The sequence below is a fragment of the Trametes versicolor genome (assembly GCF_000271585.1).
Source record: "Trametes versicolor FP-101664 SS1 unplaced genomic scaffold TRAVEscaffold_12, whole genome shotgun sequence".
NCBI lineage: Eukaryota > Fungi > Basidiomycota > Agaricomycetes > Polyporales > Polyporaceae > Trametes > Trametes versicolor.
In genome coordinates, this window is record NW_007360332.1 from 795,225 (window position 1) to 813,215 (window position 17,991).

The 17,991-nt window shown below is 57.2% G+C and overlaps 7 protein-coding genes across 7 annotated transcripts; 5 read left to right on the forward strand and 2 right to left on the reverse strand.

Moving 5' to 3' along the window:
- The first annotated feature begins 220 nt into the window (after window positions 1–220).
- On the forward strand, window positions 221–1,892 carry TRAVEDRAFT_174188 (WD40 repeat-like protein). The gene is made up of 7 exons (XM_008045563.1): window positions 221–483; window positions 546–599; window positions 661–733; window positions 797–903; window positions 955–1,062; window positions 1,118–1,210; window positions 1,268–1,892. Exons 1-7 carry the CDS (start codon window positions 254–256, stop codon window positions 1,839–1,841), a joined length of 1,239 nt encoding a protein of 412 aa, XP_008043754.1. The 5' UTR covers window positions 221–253; the 3' UTR covers window positions 1,842–1,892.
- TRAVEDRAFT_31575 (NAD-aldehyde dehydrogenase) lies at window positions 1,874–4,433 on the reverse strand. The gene is made up of 11 exons (XM_008045194.1): window positions 3,991–4,433; window positions 3,723–3,848; window positions 3,584–3,670; window positions 3,449–3,530; window positions 3,331–3,397; window positions 2,983–3,278; window positions 2,448–2,926; window positions 2,303–2,389; window positions 2,196–2,249; window positions 2,125–2,135; window positions 1,874–2,065 (listed from the first exon to the last, which is right to left on the reverse strand). The coding sequence occupies exons 1-11, from the start codon at window positions 4,195–4,197 to the stop codon at window positions 1,948–1,950; spliced, it is 1,614 nt and encodes a 537-aa protein (XP_008043385.1). The 5' UTR covers window positions 4,198–4,433; the 3' UTR covers window positions 1,874–1,947.
- An 875-nt stretch (window positions 4,434–5,308) lies between these two features.
- Window positions 5,309–7,100, forward strand: TRAVEDRAFT_52523 (uncharacterized protein; the record flags this gene model as incomplete). Its single annotated transcript, XM_008045282.1, has 5 exons — window positions 5,309–5,628; window positions 5,691–6,447; window positions 6,531–6,662; window positions 6,715–7,007; window positions 7,058–7,100. 5 exons carry the CDS (start codon window positions 5,309–5,311, stop codon window positions 7,098–7,100), a joined length of 1,545 nt encoding a protein of 514 aa, XP_008043473.1.
- A 725-nt stretch (window positions 7,101–7,825) lies between these two features.
- On the forward strand, window positions 7,826–8,891 carry TRAVEDRAFT_52524 (uncharacterized protein; the record flags this gene model as incomplete). The annotated part of the gene is made up of 6 exons (XM_008045283.1): window positions 7,826–7,855; window positions 7,949–8,176; window positions 8,227–8,290; window positions 8,357–8,369; window positions 8,434–8,651; window positions 8,701–8,891. 6 exons carry the CDS (start codon window positions 7,826–7,828, stop codon window positions 8,889–8,891), a joined length of 744 nt encoding a protein of 247 aa, XP_008043474.1.
- A 1,450-nt stretch (window positions 8,892–10,341) lies between these two features.
- TRAVEDRAFT_154887 (uncharacterized protein) lies at window positions 10,342–14,315 on the reverse strand. The gene is made up of 5 exons (XM_008045564.1): window positions 13,686–14,315; window positions 12,603–13,634; window positions 10,889–12,513; window positions 10,716–10,837; window positions 10,342–10,653 (listed from the first exon to the last, which is right to left on the reverse strand). The coding sequence occupies exons 1-5, from the start codon at window positions 13,872–13,874 to the stop codon at window positions 10,577–10,579; spliced, it is 3,045 nt and encodes a 1,014-aa protein (XP_008043755.1). The 5' UTR covers window positions 13,875–14,315; the 3' UTR covers window positions 10,342–10,576.
- Window positions 14,316–14,468: 153 nt separating this feature from the next.
- Window positions 14,469–15,145, forward strand: TRAVEDRAFT_31577 (uncharacterized protein). Its single transcript, XM_008045195.1, has 2 exons — window positions 14,469–14,735; window positions 14,803–15,145. The coding sequence occupies exons 1-2, from the start codon at window positions 14,676–14,678 to the stop codon at window positions 15,004–15,006; spliced, it is 264 nt and encodes an 87-aa protein (XP_008043386.1). The 5' UTR covers window positions 14,469–14,675; the 3' UTR covers window positions 15,007–15,145.
- Window positions 15,146–16,011: 866 nt separating this feature from the next.
- On the forward strand, window positions 16,012–17,735 carry TRAVEDRAFT_134279 (serine-tRNA ligase; the record flags this gene model as incomplete). The annotated part of the gene is made up of 8 exons (XM_008045565.1): window positions 16,012–16,147; window positions 16,204–16,278; window positions 16,333–16,487; window positions 16,540–16,657; window positions 16,716–16,909; window positions 16,962–17,391; window positions 17,443–17,582; window positions 17,634–17,735. The coding sequence occupies 8 exons, from the start codon at window positions 16,012–16,014 to the stop codon at window positions 17,733–17,735; spliced, it is 1,350 nt and encodes a 449-aa protein (XP_008043756.1).
- Window positions 17,736–17,991: the final 256 nt, after the last annotated feature.

Below are 17,991 nucleotides of genomic sequence, written 5' to 3' on the forward strand. Positions count from 1 at the left end.
GGTACATACTAAAACGACTCGGAGTCCATATCCTTCGGTGCTCCTTCCCTTGAGCAACGGGGAGACAAGTAATCAGTGGACATAACCTGAGTGATAGAGACTCATTAATCGTAGGAGAGAAAGTTGTATCGGCTCGTAGCATAGCGCAGACTACAAAGTCGTCGGCAGCAGTCGAAGCTTTGCTATGGGCGCTTCCAGGCGCTTCTGCACCCTCCTCCGGACTTGATCCCACTACTATAGCTCGTTCGTCAAGATGCCAGACATCCCCGTCGGTGCACAGATTTTCGACCTCGCTTTCCATCCAAATCGCCCTATAGTCTACACTGGACTGCTCACGGGCCATATAAAGGCCTTCGGGTACGACGAACAGGGCAGCCATGAAGCAAAGTTTTCCCTCCGGCCGTCCAAGAAGTCGTGCAGAGCACTCGCGCTCAGCGTGGACGGCGACCAGTTATGGGCGGCGGGGAAAGCAAAAGCAATCCAGTGCGTGCTATCACCTTTGGAGCGGACGGGGCCCTCGACTTACACTCGGCGCGGTACCGCAGCACCATCGACGTAGGAACGGGCGAGGTGGTCGACACCCGCGCGGGTGCGCACGAGTGAGCATTCGCACAGGCTCGGGGCTGCGACCGGCTCGCTGACCTGGGCAGTGGCTGGAAGTGCGCCGATCAACCGCATGAAGCGTCTACTCCCTAACCTGCTCGCGTCCGGGGATGATGACGGGGTTATCAAGGTGCGTTCGCTGTGGATGCGCGCGACGCCATACGGAGTGTACTCAACACCGCGCGCGTGAAAGCTCTGGGATCCGCGGAAGCCAGACGCGGTGCGACAGTACACCCATCACTTCGACTTCATCTCGGATTTCATGTGGCTGGACGACAAGAAACAGCTCGTCGCGACGAGGTGCGTGATCTGCGCGCAAGATGTTCACGTCTCCCCTTACGCTCCTCTTAGCGGAGACGGATCGTTGTCGGTCATGGACGTGCGGTCAAAAAAGGTGGAACCCTTCGCGCAGTCAGAAGACCAGGAGGACGAGCTCCTCTCCATACTGCCCATAAAAGGGTATGCCCTCCCCTTTTCTACGTCTCCCGACCGCGATCTAATATACACCTCACAGCGGGCAGAAGGTCGTGGTCGGAACCCAGCTCGGGATCCTCTCCATCTTCAACCGCAAAAGCGGCTGGGGCGACTGCGTAGACCGCATACCAGGGTAAGCCCCCCTCACATCTCGAGTCTCCCAGTCCCACTCACCCTATGCGCGCGACAGGCACCCCCAGTCGATTGACGCGCTCTGCGCGATCCCGTCGCACTACCCGAACGCGCACTCGACGATACTCACTGGGTCCTCGGACGGGTTGTTACGAGCGGTGCAGCTGCTGCCGACGAAGCTCTTAGGGGTCGTCACGGACCACGGCGAGTTCCCGATCGAGCGCATTGCGGTCGACATGGGCGGCGAGGGTCGCTGGGTCGGTAGCGCGGGCCACGAGGAGATGCTGAAGTTGACGGATTTGAAGGAGGTGTTCGAGGACGACGACAAGGAGGGTAGCGATGAGGAGGCACAGTCCGATGATGATGCGGGAGACGGCGCCGCCGCGGTCGGTGAGGACTCGGACGAAGAAGACGAAAAGGTGACCGAAGTCGAAGCGGAGGCCTCTGCGGAGCAAGAGAGGTCGGACGACGAGGGCGAGGAAGTACAGGAGGCGTCGGGCGGCGAAGAAGAGCCTGCCGAGCAACCCAGGCAGCGGAAACGGAAGAAAGAGCAGGACCCGCTGAACATGGCGAAGCGCAAGAAGGGCAAGAACACAGTAGAAGCAGAACCTACCTTCTTCGCCGACTTGTAATGATCCGAGTATATCACACATCCGCGCTTCTGGGAGAGTCCAGTGAGATCCAACTTCCTGTATGCTAATGCTACAATTGTCCGAGAGGGCAGAGCAGCATGCCGACTCAAGCCGGGTTGGAGAACTGCACGCCCTGCGCAAGGGGCGCGGCATCCGAGAAGTTGAGTGTGCACGCGCTCCAGCGGACGTACTGCTTCCACGCGTCGCCACCCGACTCGCGACCCCTGTGAACATCGTTAGTAATTTGAAAAGAGCGAGATGTGCGCCCCGGAAAGTGACATACCAGCCTGTGCTCTGAGAAAATACAAACAGTCAGTTGGCGCGAAATAGATAGCGAATGGCAAGGAGACGTACCTTGTTTCCGCCGAACGCAGCACCGATCTCGGCGCCACTCGTGCCTACGTTGACCTAAGGAAACGCTGTCAGCCTACCCATCCACACAATAAAACAGGAGTGCTCACGTTGACAATGCCTGCGTCAGAACCCGCAGGACCGATCCACTTCCCGACGTTCCGGATATCGCGCGTCCACAAGCTGCTGCTCAGGCCCTGCACAGCCGTTATCGTCAAAACATTGCGTGCCGTGATCAATAGCCACAGTACGTACCTGCGGCACGCCGTTGTTCCATTCAATCGCCTGCTCAATCTCGTCAAACACGCCTACACACAGCACCGGCGCAAACGTCTCCGTGCTCCACACCGGGTCCTTCACGTCCACCGCCTGGGGGATCGCGATGGTTGGCATCACGAAGTTGCCCCCGTTCAGCGGCGCGGGCAGCTCACTGTACGCTGCGCCGCCTGTGAGGATCTCCGCGCCCGTCTTCTGCAAGCGCTCAACCGCGTTGTGGTAGATATCTACCGCGGCGCGCGTGTGCAGTGGCCCGAGGAGCGTCGCAGGGTCGAGCGGGTCGCCCGGGCGCACGGACTGGTAGAGCGACTCGAGCCGCGAGAGGAAGGCTTGCACGATTGAGCTGTGCAGATAAAGCCGCCGCGTGGACGTGCAGCGCTGGCCTGCGGTGCCCACTGCGCCGAAGAACACGGACGGGACGGCCATATCCAGGTCCGCGTCGGGCATAACGACCGCAGCTAAGCGCAACTCGTCAGTGTCACATAAGGGATCGATGTGAGCACTCAAAGCCTACCATTGTTTCCTCCAAGTTCGAGCAGGACCTTGCCAAAGCGCGATTGGACAGTGGAGCCGACCTGGCGGCCGACAGCCTCGCTGCCGGTGAATGACACCATATCGACGTGCTTGCTCCCCACGATGCCGACACCGACGTCCTTGCCACCTGTCACCAGGCCCGCGACTGCGCCGGGCACGCCGTTGCGCTCTAGGACACCGGCCACGATCTTCGTGACTGCAATGGCGCAGAGCGAGGTGCTTGGCGAAGGCTTCCAGAGCGTGGCGTTACCGGCCGCGAGCGAGAGCGCGAGATTCCTGAATATATGCGTGTCAAAAGTCAATGGGGATAAAATATCGGTGAGCGTACCAGCCATATACGGCCACGGGGAAGTTGAACGCGGACAAAACCGCGACTACACCGAGAGGGTTGGGAACTACTGCTGCGTTAGTGCCTGTGCGGAACATGTCTTGCTGGAAGAACTGACCTTCAAGGATTGAGTGTCCCGGACGCTCTGACGCTATGACGCGTCCATTCATCATCCTCGATAGTCCCACAGCGTAGTCCGCCTATATACACGTCAATGATGCGTGCATTTACAGAGTAGCGCGAGGACACTTACGATGTCTACGAACTCTTGCACTTCACCGACACCCTCAGTACGGATTTTCCCCATCTCTAGAGTAATCAGTGCACCCAGTGCATCTCGCTACAGTAGCGTAAACCTCTCGGCCGTATGATGTCGGGGTCGTAGCACGGACCTTGGCTGCAAGCGCTTCCCGAATCTGCCTCAATATCTCACCGCGCTTCGGTGCAGGGACATTGCGGAAGACTTGGTAAGCCTCCCGAGAGCGTTCAAGAGCTCTTTGCAATTCGGCGGGAGTGGCCTATTGTACACACGAGTCAGACATGCAAGCGTAAGAACATCTGCCGTTTGGTGGATGCGGGGGCGTTGCGCCACAGGCGCGTCGCCAGGCGTCGGGCATGGCAGGGAATGCACGACAAGTGAGCAGACAAATGTGCACGCACCGACTGAACCCTTGCCAAAACTTCCCCCGTTGCTGGGCATACGCTCTGCAGGACTTCGCCTGAGCCATGCCATTCGCCGTCATACACGCCGGAGAGCTCTCTTCCAGAATGGAGGTCCAGCGCAGACAGCACCGCAGAGGCACGCGACGACAACGCGCGCGACAGAGGGGCCCGCCGCAGAGTTGTAAGAGCGCGCCTTGAGATCATGGTGGTCTGGAGAGACCTGGTCAGTGGTGAGCGCATGCTGCACCCCGACGTCTGTCTACGCGCGGGCGGTGGCATGATCCGTCCCGAGCGCTTTACCCGACGAGCGGGGTGTCTCGCCAAGTCCGTCCACGCGCTACCAGATGGTGCTGCGTGGAAAGTCCATGTGGATGTGAACGTTCGTCCTGTTGGGTTGTGTCTACGACGAATATTGACGCAAAGAGACGACCGTGGACGGTGGAAGTGAGAGTGAGAGAGCCGGGAACATATATAGCCGCGCACTCGTGCCCTTGCCTCTCACCAGGGATGTTGCGGACCCAGTCGGACCGCGGACAGACCTGCGGACCTCAAGGTCGGACCTCTGGAGGTCGGACCCCGGTCGAGGTCCGCACGTGACTACGCCAGATCGCTCGAGGCCGACCACGAACGCTGAAGGAAAGCAGAAACGCGACTGTATTGCGTTGGAAGGCCAAGGCAGGGTACGCAGCATAAGCCTCAAGCCCGTGTATACATATTATGGCTTTGGAGTAGTATGTTACGGGTGAGATACAGCTAAACAAGTTGAGCTAGAACGTGTACACAACCTGAGTGAAAACCCCACACCCGCGGATCACAACGGTGGTCGCCGGGGCACTAGCACAAGATCAGAGCTTAACATAATTCATCTCGGAACGACGCAGTGTTGTTCCCACCAGGAGGAGGCTGTCGACGACCGAGGAGAATGAAGGCAGTCGATAAAACTGGCATTCACTCAATCTAGATGATGTTCACCAGCCTCCCAGATCGCTGTCTAGTCGCGTGCACACGCTTTCGCAAGTAAGTTGAGTAATGTAAGGCACATAAGGAGACTTCGAGATACGTTACGACCTCAGTAAGGAGTGGATGTCCAGCGTAAGAGAGCGCTACGCCGGTCAAGAGTCAAGACGTCCCGACCCCAGGCTCTGGCCATGATGTCACCAGGCACGTGCGGACCCCCGCGTCCTGGTCAGACCCCGCCAGACCTCGCGTCAGACCCCGGGTCCGGGCGACCCAGTCTAAGAAAGGTCCGCGAGCGCCGACATCCCTGACTTGGACCATCCTCTGTCCGCTCTATCCAACTTTTCCTCCGCTCTCTATGTCGCACGAAGTCCACGAATCGATCCAGCCTACAGACATGTGCCAGACCATGTGCACTGAACCATCACCCAAGGCGGCAATGCCTCCGAGTCCCTGTCTGCCACACCGCGGCTTGGAAAACCTACACAACGACGTCTTCAATGCCATTCTCGAGACACTGCTAAGCGACCCTGGCAGGAATGCGATCAAGAACCTTTCCTGCGTATCCCGTGGCCTCCGCAACTCCTGCGTGCCAGTGTTGTTCCGTGACTGCCTTATCAGAACCCACACCACCCACAACCTAGATCTACCCCCAGTTTATGCCCGCCCTTTCATCCGGTACGTGCTTAACTTTACTTCGAACCTACAGTAGTATATCCCCCGCTCATCAATGTTGGCAGACATGTGATCTTCATCCAGAGATATTGGCTGCCAGGCTGGCACGACAATTTCGGCTTCGAATTACAGCACCTACCCAACATACACACCGTCACTTTTCGTACAGTTGACTACGGCGTCCCCTGGTACATCATCGCAACTTGTCTGGGAATGCCACATATCACATCCATCCGATTCCAATGCAACGCCATGTGGACCAATATCCAGCCGTTTTCCCAAGCAGAAGTCGCGCAGGCTTCGAACAGACTCACTGCCTTGGCATATATTCCCTACACCTGGAGAGAATCCGCGAGTGCGCTCGAGAAGTCCGACCTTGCCGCAGAGTACATGCTCGAGGCGGCGTGTTTATCAGCACTTGTCTTCGGCATGACAGCTACTGCGGAGTCGCTCACCCTCCCCTTCGAGACGGCTCCTCTTGCGCGGATGTCGGAGTTCCATTGGCCGCGTCTTCAAGCGCTGTCTTTGTACGGGCGGGCTGTGGACGGTACGCCCACGATCACCCTGTCATCCCTTGTGGGTGGCATGCCCTCCCTCCGTCGCTTGTCCTTCCAAGTGGCCGCGTCAACGAGTGCAGACCACACAGGCGAACAAATCAGCTCATCCTCTTTTAACACGGTGCTCCACCTCAGATCCCTGACTATCGCTTATCCTGATCCCGACGACGCCATCTTCTCCATAATAGGCGCAATCCTCACGCATCTATCACGCATCTGTCCCTCCGCGATTGGCCCCGATACTACTACCGCCTCTACTGCCCGGGTGACGCTGTGTGGGATGCGCCGATCTTATCGTCTTCTTCTTGCCTAAAAATCCTCAAACGTTTGAACCTAACGCGTCTGCAGGATCTGGAGCTCGTATACCAAGCCGACAACTCGGAGGAAGATCTCCTTCATTATCTCATTTCGGAAACGCCGTACTTGGCACACTTGGAGATCCATCGCTATCGACAAGACAGGAATAGCTGTGTTCCATACGTGAGTCCTCATGAATATCAACGAGGACGCCTTTACCCAATATGCCACGCAGGGGCGTATCGCAAGCATTCTAACTGGCTTACGTTCTCTCCGAACGTTCCATCTCAACCTCAATTTTGAAGAGACATGCAAGCTGTATTGCCTCGAATCCCACCGCCGCGAAAGCTGGCGCCAGAAGCTCGAGGCAATCGGCTTCGAAATCCTGCACATCATGCAGACCGGTCCCGAGCTGGCGTTCATCGCGCTCTTGCACCATCGGCAGGTCGACAGCCAGTGGGTCGAATTTTATCCTAGCTGGCATGCCAAGGGATTACATGTGGATTGGGACTACGCGGGTTTGCGTGGGTAGGCGATGCATGTTCGTTTTCATCTTTCTTTGTTAACAATTGCTTCAGGGATTCGGAGTCGCTGCCATATGTGCCCTTCATCTGTCGGTAACTGGGAGTGCATGGGTTCGCGCGGGTGGGTCGTTCGTTTCCCTCTTGTCGTTTTGCCTTGATATCCTTGTCTCTAGGGCTGAGGAGGAGTCGTATGTGCCCTTCTTGACGCTCTCCTTATGACGACCGGGCGATTAAGCCGGGCTGGCAAACCCGTCGTGGCTGATCGTCGTCCGAACGTCCCGGCATGCCTACGTGCACGCCATTCCGTGCCTTTGAACGCTGGTTACGGAAACAATGGGGTTTCGCAGAACGTGGGACCGTCTATACAAATGGTATCGATGATCGTTCGTGACGCACTAGGGTTCTGACGGACTTGTTCTATCCGTTCCATCTGCTATTTGCTGCTGTTTTGCCCTGTGTGTATATCAGGCAACTGTACGAAATCGTGCGAGCGGCCCAGCTCCGCACCTGCTGTAAGCGGACACTCTTTTGTTTTTGTGCTGGTTCTCGTGTCGCTGACACAGGTCATGCGTCCCAACGCTTCCCACACTCCATCTTATCAGACCATGTATCGCGGGGCCAGTATTGCCCATGGGGCTCGACTGTGCAACCAAGAATTTTGCTATAAAGACCGTCTCGGAGTGCGCGTTACAAAACCCCATCTACTGCAAAGTACGAACGAAACTTACATCGCTCGACTAACGGGAGCACGGCTCCCGCTCCGACCATAGCATGCAGCACTCGGCTGTTCCTTCCCCAACGTTCCCCCTTACGCCGCCACACATGCTCAACGACTTTTGCGCGGGTATGAAGGTATGTAAGCTTACGCAGTGGAACTGCGGCCGCACCGATTGACGGATCGAACACGCGAACGCCGTTTCTTACCATACCGCCCCTTACTATCAGGCTTGCGCTACGAGGAACAACATTCGTGCTTTTCCCGGTGCGCCGCATGGTTACTACATCGATGAACAGACGGGCGAACTCTTCGACTTCTTCGACGGCGACGACGTTGAGGTGGCACGTCCCAAACCACAAGCGGCGCGGCGCGGTCTAAGGCAGGCGCCCCGGAATGCGATCAACGCCGCCAACGCAGAATCCACTGTGATACCGTATCTTTACAGCATGCACATCGTACGACGCCGCAAACGACGGCAATTATCCTCCTGCTGACAGGTATATAGGAGTTTAGGATGCCCGATAACCTCCTACTCAACGCGGCATATTTTATTATTGGCATCGATGCCTGTGAGCGAGCGTTTCGGTGTCATTATGTGTATCACGATAACTAATTTGGGGTGTGCGCGAACGCAGGCGTGAACAGGCTGTGAGCCAACATATAGTGGTGGACACGTTGCACCCAGTCTAACCTTTACGCGATTTTTAAAAAGATGGTTCTACGGCCAACATCATCGAAGAATCACTGCGTCGTGGACTGGCCGTCGTACCAAGGAATGGCCTCCAATTACAATACTTAACGGGCCACCGTGGGACAGCCATTTTACCATCCCAAGAAGCTACGAATTCCTCGGGGCGTATAACGACGAGTGCGCCCCAAGAGCGGAGTTGGGTGAAGAGGCGATCCGATATGGCGATGGAAGCGGTGTTTGTGAGTACGCCTCGCTCCAAATTGTGAGGCAATCTATAACATTACGCAGACATCCGTCACTACAGTCGCGAGACGCTTGCGGCCGTGGCGAATTCTTGGGACTGGGACACCAAGAAAAAGAGAACGCTCCAACTCGTGCTGCCTCACACGATTGCGTACGCAGCCAACGACCGGATGGTTTACTTACCCTACGACGGCATCCTCGGTCTTGGTATCATGCGGTCGGTGTATTACGCGTGAAGTTCGTTGCGATCAACTGACTCATCGGCATATCCTTTCCGTATGTCTCCATCTTGTATAATACCCATCCACCGTGCACCCACGTCAAGACCTTGGGCGATGCCCACTTATTATAGTATTCTGCAGCCGTCAAGGTTCACCGCTGGCTTGAGCCATCCTGCACATACCAACACTTCGGGGATGATTGCTGATGGAACGCCGTACGTCGTATTTCGTATCTCAATACTATGCGTAATGCCACTCAATAATCCACGCACGTCTAGGCTTAGAGATCCTTTTATCATTTTTGGACCCGAATTTCCTGCGCAGATGACCGTAGAATGGACCCCAAGGATATATGTTTGGCAACAAGGCCCAAACCCTGACACAAAATGGCGTCTCCATATGGAGTCGATGACACTTTTAGTTCCCAAAGCAGGCGTCGACGTTAAATACGACTCGGCAGACGGATTTGAGGCGCTCACGATACAAACCAACATTCCGCTTGTTTTGGATATTTGTCAGGCCCAACTCACCCGGTCACGGCGGTCGTCCACAGACTCACTTCAAGTCCACAGGTTCCAGCCTCTCGTTATTTCCGGATGATGTCGTCAAACAGATCAAGAACACCTGGCTCAAGAATGATCGCTCCAACTCTGCACGCCGGCCCTACTGCGGCCCCGAGAGGAAGAACCTCGAAACTTGCGAAATTATGTTCTCGTTCATTAGCGGATCCGAACGAGTGAAGTTCCGATGCAACGCGGCCAAATTTCTCGTTACCCCATGGAACTTCTCCGGCTTTCAGGCGCATATCGCACCAATGCTGCCAGCGCAATTGCGGGCCAACTACGGCGAATACAAGGAATGCCCCATCGCAAGTGTGTCCGCGGCCCAGGCGACCGACACTCAACCATCGACAGAATATGTGTAGTAGGCATGGTGAGTGTTGTTAACATGAAGGTTTTGGATTTGATCAGCTAATGTCGATTCGGCACAGAATTTCTACTGGGCTACGTTCGTATTCCATGCTTCCGACCCCTCGGGAAATCCGACAACGAATGCGCCATATGTCCGGCTCGCGGCTCAACGCGCGTTGGACCAGAATAAATATACGCACACTGCCGAGGCCGAATCCGAAGCTCAGTATATTCAAAGACTCGACGAGTAACGACGCGCAAACACACTATTCCAAGCATGGGTTCTGATGAAATTGCTCCGCACAACGCCTTAATGCCTGCCTCGAAATACATACATGGATTTGTACCATCGCCCATCAGTACGGGGGTATATACACGTATCTATGCCCCTATGTTCGTGGTTTCAATGCAGCCTAATACACCAACAGTATGGATGGCGGAGCACGCCAAGTACCACTATAGCTAAGCCACGCAAGTCTGCGGTATGATGGAAGCACAAGCACATCTAGGCATGGCGCATGCAGCGCACGCGTTGCAACCGCGTGTCGGGGTGTATTACTTGACCGTACATACGGCGGGATAATAAAACATGCGTTACATATAAGATACAAATGTGCAGTTGTGTGGCGGAAGAATGCGGAGAATGACAGCGATGGATGGCGAAGAGAGACAGGCAAGGTAGGGCACGACAGGGCACGGCAAGGCAACACAAGACTGGGCGGGGCGAGGCAAACGATGTGACACAGCAGGGTATGTGAAGAATACCGACATATAAACATAGCGCGCAGTCTAGTTGAGAGTCCCACGACACTTTGCGGAGCCGCAGAGGCAAGGAATCTTGTCCTGTTCAATAGGGAAATGATAATCTGCGCGCGCGAAGACATGTCAGCTATGTATGGCCGAAGCGTGGGCGATTCAGGGTACACACCATAGGTGATCTCACTGCCAAGCTCGATGTCCTGCTTCGCGTATATCACGATCTTCTTCTCGCCACTGATCGTGATGATCTTCGCAGTACAATTTGGATCACAAGAATGGTTGATGAGGCGACTGCAGAACGGTTAGCTACTGTCCGCAAGTACACTCAACATGCAGACATACCCAAGGTTGCCCTTCTTGGTCGCATCCACCACCAAATCCTCGTCGATACGGAAGAGATAACTGCTCCCGATGCCCTGTCGCTCATACGCCTTCTCGCGCTTGTCGGCGACCTGCGCACGGATGACCTCGCCGACGTACTCGATGACCATCTCGCCGCGACTGATCTTCTCCATCGCGTACAGACCCCAGTCGTGAATGGGCGACCGCGCGAACCGGAGATGCTTCTTGCGCGTCTGCAGCTGGTTGTACTTGACCGAGTCCGGCGCTGCGGCCTCACCCTTCGACAGCGCCATGGCGCGCTGCACCTGGTTGATCTCTTCCAGGCCCTGAGCACGCCGCCGCGCATTGGCACGATTGGACCGTGAAGACGTGACCGCAGGTTGCGGGGGCGCTTGTTCGGCTTCCGCCGCCGCGACGTTGAGCATACCGCGCGAGACGTACTGCGCGACGTAGGCGGACTTCTCCGCGTGCGAGATCTTGTAGTAGCCCTCTGTACGCGCGGAGCCCGTGACGTGCTTGCGAAATGGCGAGGGTCCCTCGGGCTCTGGTTCGGGCGCGGATGTCAATGACTTGCCGAAGAGGCTGCGCTCCAGGGCGAGCTTCGCAAAGTACATGTCCTCTTCGTCTTCGCAGATCCCTTCGGCAATTGGGTCAATGGTCGGAACGTCCGGCTCAGCAGGAAGCTCGGGTGCAGGCATGGGGGCCGGAGTGGCAGGAGTAGACGGTCGGGAATCGAAGGCGGGAGTAACGTGCACTTGAGCGACAGCGGGCAGCTCGTAAGGAAGCGTCTCCGGGAGGACTTCATGTACGATCTCCTCTGCAAAGACGCTTTTCTCCTGAGTGGCAAGAGTGGCATCCTTGAGCACCTTCTTGGACTTCTTGGTGCGCACTACGACGGTAGTACCGTCCTCGGACACCTTCGTCTTGACCTTCTTCTTGACAGGGACCGGGATATCGACCTCGCTGACCTCCGACAGTGCGCGCTTGCGTGGCTGTGGGATCTCGACGGGCACGAGTGGCACCGGCGCCTCCTCGTCCTCCGACTCGATGACCTTCTCGACGACCACCTTCTTCAGCGCGGTCTTCTTCGATTTCTTCTTCGGTCTTTCCACCACAACCTCCTCGTCCTCATCCTGCACCTTCTCGAGCGGTGGCGGCGTCTCACTCGCGACAACAATGACTTCCTCACGCGCCCGTTTCTTCTGCTTGCGAAAGGACAGGCCACGAAGCCCCGTCTTGTCGAGGTACTTCGCGTCGAGAGCCTCGTGCACTTCGGGTGCATGTCCATCCACCGCGACGGGAGTGTCCGCTACGCGCGTACCCTTCTTCGTCCGCTCGTCGGTGACGACCCGTCGGACCTGCGAGGCGACGACGCGCTCCACGACATCCTTCTCGAGCAAGGCGCGGAGGTCGCGGAGGATCGTCTTCTCCGCCTGCTCGACGAGCTCGGCATCGGTCCACTGTGTCTTGTGGGCAGTAGGAACGTGCGTGGGTGCCGCGCGGACGGTCACGCTGACTGCGTAGTTCGCGAGCTTGCGGCCGCTCGTATTGAGGACGAGCGATGCACGGCGCGCGGAGTCGTTGGTCTTGAACGTGACGTACCAGCTATGTCGATCGCGCAGGATCTGCGCGCGAGCACATGGTCAGCACATTGAACGTAACCGCCACCGCCCGCGCATAAACCGCGCGCAGAAGGCATGTTAAGGGTGCGCACCTGGTCGATCTGGAAGCCCTCCAGAAACATCCGCACATCATCCTCCCGCACACTCCCCACGTGTCCGTCGATCGCGATGTGCTCGAGGCCGTTCTTCGCAAGCTCTGCCTTAACGACGTCGTAATCCACTTTCTTCGCGTTCCTTCCCCAGTTTGCGGGTCGTCGCGACACTGGCGATGGCGAGCGCGAGGGGAGGAGAGGTAGTGGCGCGTTGCGGTCGCCCATGCTGAAACGCATACTAGGCGGGAGCACTGGGCCTGCTTCGATGCCGTTCGGAAAGAGGTGAATCGGAGGACGGATGTTGGCTGGTGGTACGGCTGCGACGTGAACGTTGCGTGCGCGAAACATGGTCGGCGGTGGACGTCGTACACGAGCACCGGGAGGGACAACGCCGTTCCGCGGCCCTGTCGGTGTCCCGTTGGGCAACGGACTCCCCTTCTCGGGCGCGGGCGAGATAGCAATCGGGGTGGTCCCCTGCGGGCGCATAGGAAGATGCGCATTGGGCGGCGGAGGTCGGGGTCCAGGATGCGGAGGACGGGGAATGGCTTGCGGCCCTGAACGCCAGGGATTATTTGAATGCACGGGCGTTTGCGCCGCACTTGACGTCGGGGTCGCTTTGAGGTGCGCAGAAGCGTGGCCGGCCTTCTCCTTCTCCCCCTTCTCCCGTCGCCGCCTTTCCTCCCGTTCTCGTCGCCTCCGCCCATCCAGCTCCGCTTGCACCGCCTTCAGTAGCTTGCCCTCACCGTCAAAGACCACTCGCAGCTCGTCGCCCTCGCCAACTCCGGGAACCGCGAGCGAAAGCTTCTTCCCGTGTTCCTTCTCTACGCACTGTTTCGCCTCCTCGTGCGACGTGTATCTGATGAACACGATGCCAAGGGCGCCGCCGCTGGACTTGTCTATTTGCGGCTCGAAGGAGGTGATGGTACCATGTACGCCAAAATGCCGTCGTATATTCTGATTGGGCATGAGCGGAGAAATGCCTAGAACCAGCACGCTGATTGGAGGCGGAGGTCCAGCGGAGTTTGCGTCGTACTGCCATACATGAACATCGGCGAGAAAGCATACAGGAAAACTGCGACTCACCTCGTACTTGCACTGGAGAAGCTCCATCCTCATAGGCCGTAAGGAGGGTAATCGCTTCACCTTCGTCTCCTTGCGCGGATCCCGTGTGACAGCTTCGTGTTCCCCGTCTATCACCTCGCCCGCGTAACGGATAACAATCTCCTTCCCCTTCCCCTTACCTTTGACCCGTGGCTCCTCTCCTTGGTCCATGCCCTTCTCCCGTAGCTTGTCCGCGAGCAACCGATACTGACCGTCACGATCCTTGTCCAGAGCATAGTCGAACAAGATCCGCCAGCTCTTCCCAGGAGGATACTCGGACGGGGAAGGCGGCCATGGCGGTAGGGGCGGCAGGGAATAGAGTATTGGAGGAGTCGGTGTTCGAGGCGGCGGCGGTGGTGGAGGAGGAGGCGGTTCTGAAGGAGGAGGCGGTTCTGAAGGAGATGGGGGTCGTGGACTTGAAGGAAGTCCATGTACACGCGGTCCTGTAGGGATATGGGGAGGAAATCGTCGGGCGTCGATGTGCTGACCTGGGTAGGCCACACCATATCCCTGCCGCGGTCCTGTTGGCGGTAACCGTTCGGGGGCGGTGGGAAATGGCGGCGGTTCTTCCGACGGAGGCGGGGGTGGATATGAAGGTGGCAATGGAGGAGCATCGCCTGCGGGTAGAGGTGGAAAAAAGGATGGCGGGAGAGGGGGTGCAGGGGGAGGAGCAGAAGAAGGCGGTGGCGGAGGAGGCGGAGGCTCCGATGGAGGTGGCGGGAGCGATGGAGGACCCTCTGCAGGTGGTGGAGGTGGTGGGGGTTCTGATGAGGGTGGTGGAGGAGGCGGAGGTTCGTATGAAGGCGGAGGTGGCGGAGGAGGCTCTGACGGCGGGGGTGGTGGGGGTGGTGCTGAAGACGGCTGCGAGGGTGTAAATGCACGCAGTCTTGGCGATGTCGGTGGTTGTGGTCCATCACCGTTCCGTAGAGATGATGAAGATGTACTTGGCCTGAGTTTGAACGAGATAGCTTGATGTCGGCCGTTCAACGCTGTGGGCTCCTGTGGGATTGCACCTGCGCCGTTTACTTGTGCCTGTAAAATGGGAGCAAATATCCTTGAGCTTACGGGTCTACGTGTCGCCCAAGAGAAGTCCACCTACGCCGCTCGAGCTACCTGGCTGCGCTCTCCCAACTTCGACTTGCTTGCCCTTCAGCGCCGAGGGCCCGGTGGGTATAGATGCGGCTGGGCCTGTCGGGATGCTGCCGTGTCCATTCAGATACGGTTTTGCGCTTCTTCCTCTGACCCCAGCTTGTGCATTGAGAAGACTTCGCGGGCCTGTAGGAGGCGTCGCTCCTATGCGTGAGGTGGACGACGCGCCCGAAGTGGCTGAGGGGGCAGTGACAGCAGGGGCCGATGCAGGGAGGGAATTTAGCAATGCTCGCGGTGCTCGCGGCGGAGCCTTGCCCGACATCGACGAGCAGGGAGGACGTTATCAGAGGAGGAGGGGGACGAGGACGTGGTCAAGGTGGTGGTCGTGGGTCAAGCAGCATCGCCCTTGCTTCGCGCCCTTGTGGCGACGACTTCGGCCAGCTCAACTTTGTCTCAAACTTCAAGACGACCATTCTTCCTTCTCTTGCAAGTTCACTCATGGGATACGTACATGGGGATAGCAGACAAATTTTCCCATTACTATTGCTCACAGAGACCTTCAACCCCATCCACCCACGCGCAGCGCAACAACCATGCACAGACGCCCTTCCACATCATCCACTCTTCTCAGTTCTATACCGCGTGGATTCTGCACGATGACGATGATGATGATGTTGTGCCTAGCAGGTAAGCGTATCCTCTCTGTGAGCTCAGGGCTTGCCTGCGTACTATTGTGGTTGTGACTCGTGTTGTCGAGATGATTGGTGGTCCTGCAGCGCAGCTCGCACCAAGCGCACAACCAGCGAGCTATCGTCACATAGATTGACGAAAGTTGGCCAGCACGAAGTCCAGCAGAGGATGCAGAGTCTGGGGAAGGGGAACTTGGGACAAAGGGCGACTGGGGCAGCCCAGGGGATTCGGAACAAACGCACGAAGACGGGAGCGTGGTAGCGGGCGGAGGTCAAATGACCTTGATAGAACCCTTTCGGAGATTTAACGCAAGCCTCGGGAATCAGGATGGAGATCATCCTCGCTTATCTGAGATTCAAACGGCATGGATAAGATAGAAAGCACAGCTTTATAGAGAGTATATGCCCGCCGAATCGATTACTTTGGATTTAACATCATCGATCGAGTCAAGGTTTCAAAATACACCGAAGTACTGTACATCTTCTGCATCCTTCCACTTGACTACGTGCCGTGCACCAAACCTGCGATCATGACTCTCGACGTGCTACATTTCATCGACAACAAGGGAGGGAACGCGGAGGAGATCCGGGAGTCGCAGCGGAAGCGCGGCCTCTCGGTCGAGCTCGTAGACGAGATCATTCAGATGTACACGGACTGGGTCAAGCGTGCGTGAGGAGCCTCCTGCGTGGTCGATGGCGAAACTGCAACGTTTCTTCGACAGTGGACTTCGAGGCGAACAATCTAGCCAAGACAGTCAATGGCGTGCAGAAGGAGATAGCAGCGAAAAAGAAGGCGCGTCGCTCGTCCTAGCGCAGAAGTGTGTGTGCTGACTGATTCCTGCAGGCGAAAGAGAACGCAGACGAGCTCGTCGCTAAGAAGAAGGACATTGACGCGCAGGTAGCGGCGAAGCGCACAGAGTCCAAGGAACTGGAGGCGAAGATGCGCCAGAGAGCTTCAACAGTCGGAAACATCGTAGGCAAGAACGTCCCGGTCAGCTTGACAGAAGTACGTATAGACATCGATGTGTGAGGGCATCGACACTTATGAGGCAACTCAGGACGACAACGCCACCCTGAAGACATGGCACCCTGAGGGCAAGGATGTGGAGAAGAAGTCGGACATCATGCCTCATCACGAGGTGCTCATGCGACTAGATGCGATCGACATGGAACGAGGTGAGTAAACGTGCTTCGCTATCTGCAGATGGCCCGATTCGATGTAGGATGTGTCCAGGTGCCAAGATTGCAGGCCACCGAGGTTACTTCCTCACAAACGACGGCATCGACCTCAATCAGGCGCTGATTTCGTACGGTCTTGACTTCTTGCGCAAGCAGGGCTACAAGAAGGTCCAGCCGCCGTTCATGATGAACAAGGAGGTCATGGCCAAGACCGCGCAGCTTGATCAGTTTGACGAGGAGTTGTACAAGGTGGGTTATATGCGTTCGCTGTGATCCCACACGACTGACCAACATCGCACAGGTCATCGCTGCAGACGACGAGAAGTACCTGATCGCAACCTCGGAACAGCCCATCTCCGCCTTCCACTCGGACGAGTGGTTCGACTCTCCCGAGACGCAGCTCCCGGTCAAGTACGCGGGCTACTCTACGTGCTTCCGGAAAGAGGCAGGATCGGCCGGCCGCGACATGTGGGGCATCTTCCGCGTGCACCAATTCGAGAAGGTCGAGCAGTTCTGCATCACGGAGCCCGAGAAGAGCTGGGAGATGCTCGACGCGATGGTCGCGAACTCGGAGGCGTTCTACCAGAGCCTCAAGATCCCCTATCGCGTCGTCGCGATCGTCTCTGGCGCGCTGAACCTTGCTGCCGCGCAGAAGTACGATCTGGAGGCGTGGTTCCCCTTCCAGGGCGCATACAAGGAGCTCGTGTCGTGCTCGAACTGCACAGACTACCGTACGTGACGCCGATTACGATACATGACGGCATGACTGACACCCATATCAGAGAGCCGGAGGCTTGAGGTCCGGTGTGGACTGAAGGCGAAGGACCAGGCGCGCAAACTGTACGTCCACATGCTCAACGGCACGCTCTGCGCAACGGAGCGCGCGCTATGCTGTCTCGTCGAGAACTATCAGACGCCTGAAGTGAGTGTTTCGCGGGCGTTTTAGTCCGCCGCCACTGATTAGTTTTTGCAGGGTCTGGTAATTCCTGAGGTCCTGCGGCCATACATGCAGGGCCGCGACTTCCTGCCGTGGGAGAAGGAGCTCCCCAAGAGCTACCAGCGCAAACAGGCGTAGGGTATATGCGGGGTCACGCAAGTAATGGAGCTAGAAGTTTGCTATATGTTGTACACTCTGTCACCACAATTCTCAGCTGTTGCATTGCTCTGATGTCAGTTCATTTCCGTGTCGATGTCAATCCAGGCTCTTCGCCTCACCGGCAGGGAGGTACGTCGGGCAACGTGTCATACTACAGCCCAGAATTTTGAGAGGCTTGTACGTGTCTCCCGGGTGCCTCCTGTCAGTGTTCCTAGCTAGTTCGTTCGAACGAATG

Bases quoted from the DNA above. Each gene is read 5' to 3' on its own strand.
- TRAVEDRAFT_174188 (XM_008045563.1), top strand. From the start codon at position 254: ATGCCAGACATCCCCGTCGGTGCACAGATTTTCGACCTCGCTTTCCAT. The intron at 484-545 runs GTGCGTGCTATC...GCGGTACCGCAG, and splicing joins GGGAAAGCAAAAGCAATCCA to CACCATCGACGTAGGAACGG. The intron at 904-954 runs GTGCGTGATCTG...CGCTCCTCTTAG, and splicing joins AAACAGCTCGTCGCGACGAG to CGGAGACGGATCGTTGTCGG.
- TRAVEDRAFT_31575 (XM_008045194.1), bottom strand. From the start codon at position 4,197: ATGATCTCAAGGCGCGCTCTTACAACTCTGCGGCGGGCCCCTCTGTCG. The intron at 3,671-3,722 runs GTCCGTGCTACG...ACGCTACTGTAG, and splicing joins GGGAAGCGCTTGCAGCCAAG to CGAGATGCACTGGGTGCACT. The intron at 3,279-3,330 runs GTACGCTCACCG...GCATATATTCAG, and splicing joins CCCGTGGCCGTATATGGCTG to GAATCTCGCGCTCTCGCTCG.
- TRAVEDRAFT_31577 (XM_008045195.1), top strand. From the start codon at position 14,676: ATGTCGGCCGTTCAACGCTGTGGGCTCCTGTGGGATTGCACCTGCGCC. The intron at 14,736-14,802 runs CTGTAAAATGGG...AAGTCCACCTAC, and splicing joins CCTGCGCCGTTTACTTGTGC to GCCGCTCGAGCTACCTGGCT.
- TRAVEDRAFT_154887 (XM_008045564.1), bottom strand. From the start codon at position 13,874: ATGGACCAAGGAGAGGAGCCACGGGTCAAAGGTAAGGGGAAGGGGAAG. The intron at 12,514-12,602 runs GTGCGCACCCTT...GCTCGCGCGCAG, and splicing joins AGGGCTTCCAGATCGACCAG to ATCCTGCGCGATCGACATAG. The intron at 10,838-10,888 runs GTATGTCTGCAT...ACCGTTCTGCAG, and splicing joins ACCAAGAAGGGCAACCTTGG to TCGCCTCATCAACCATTCTT.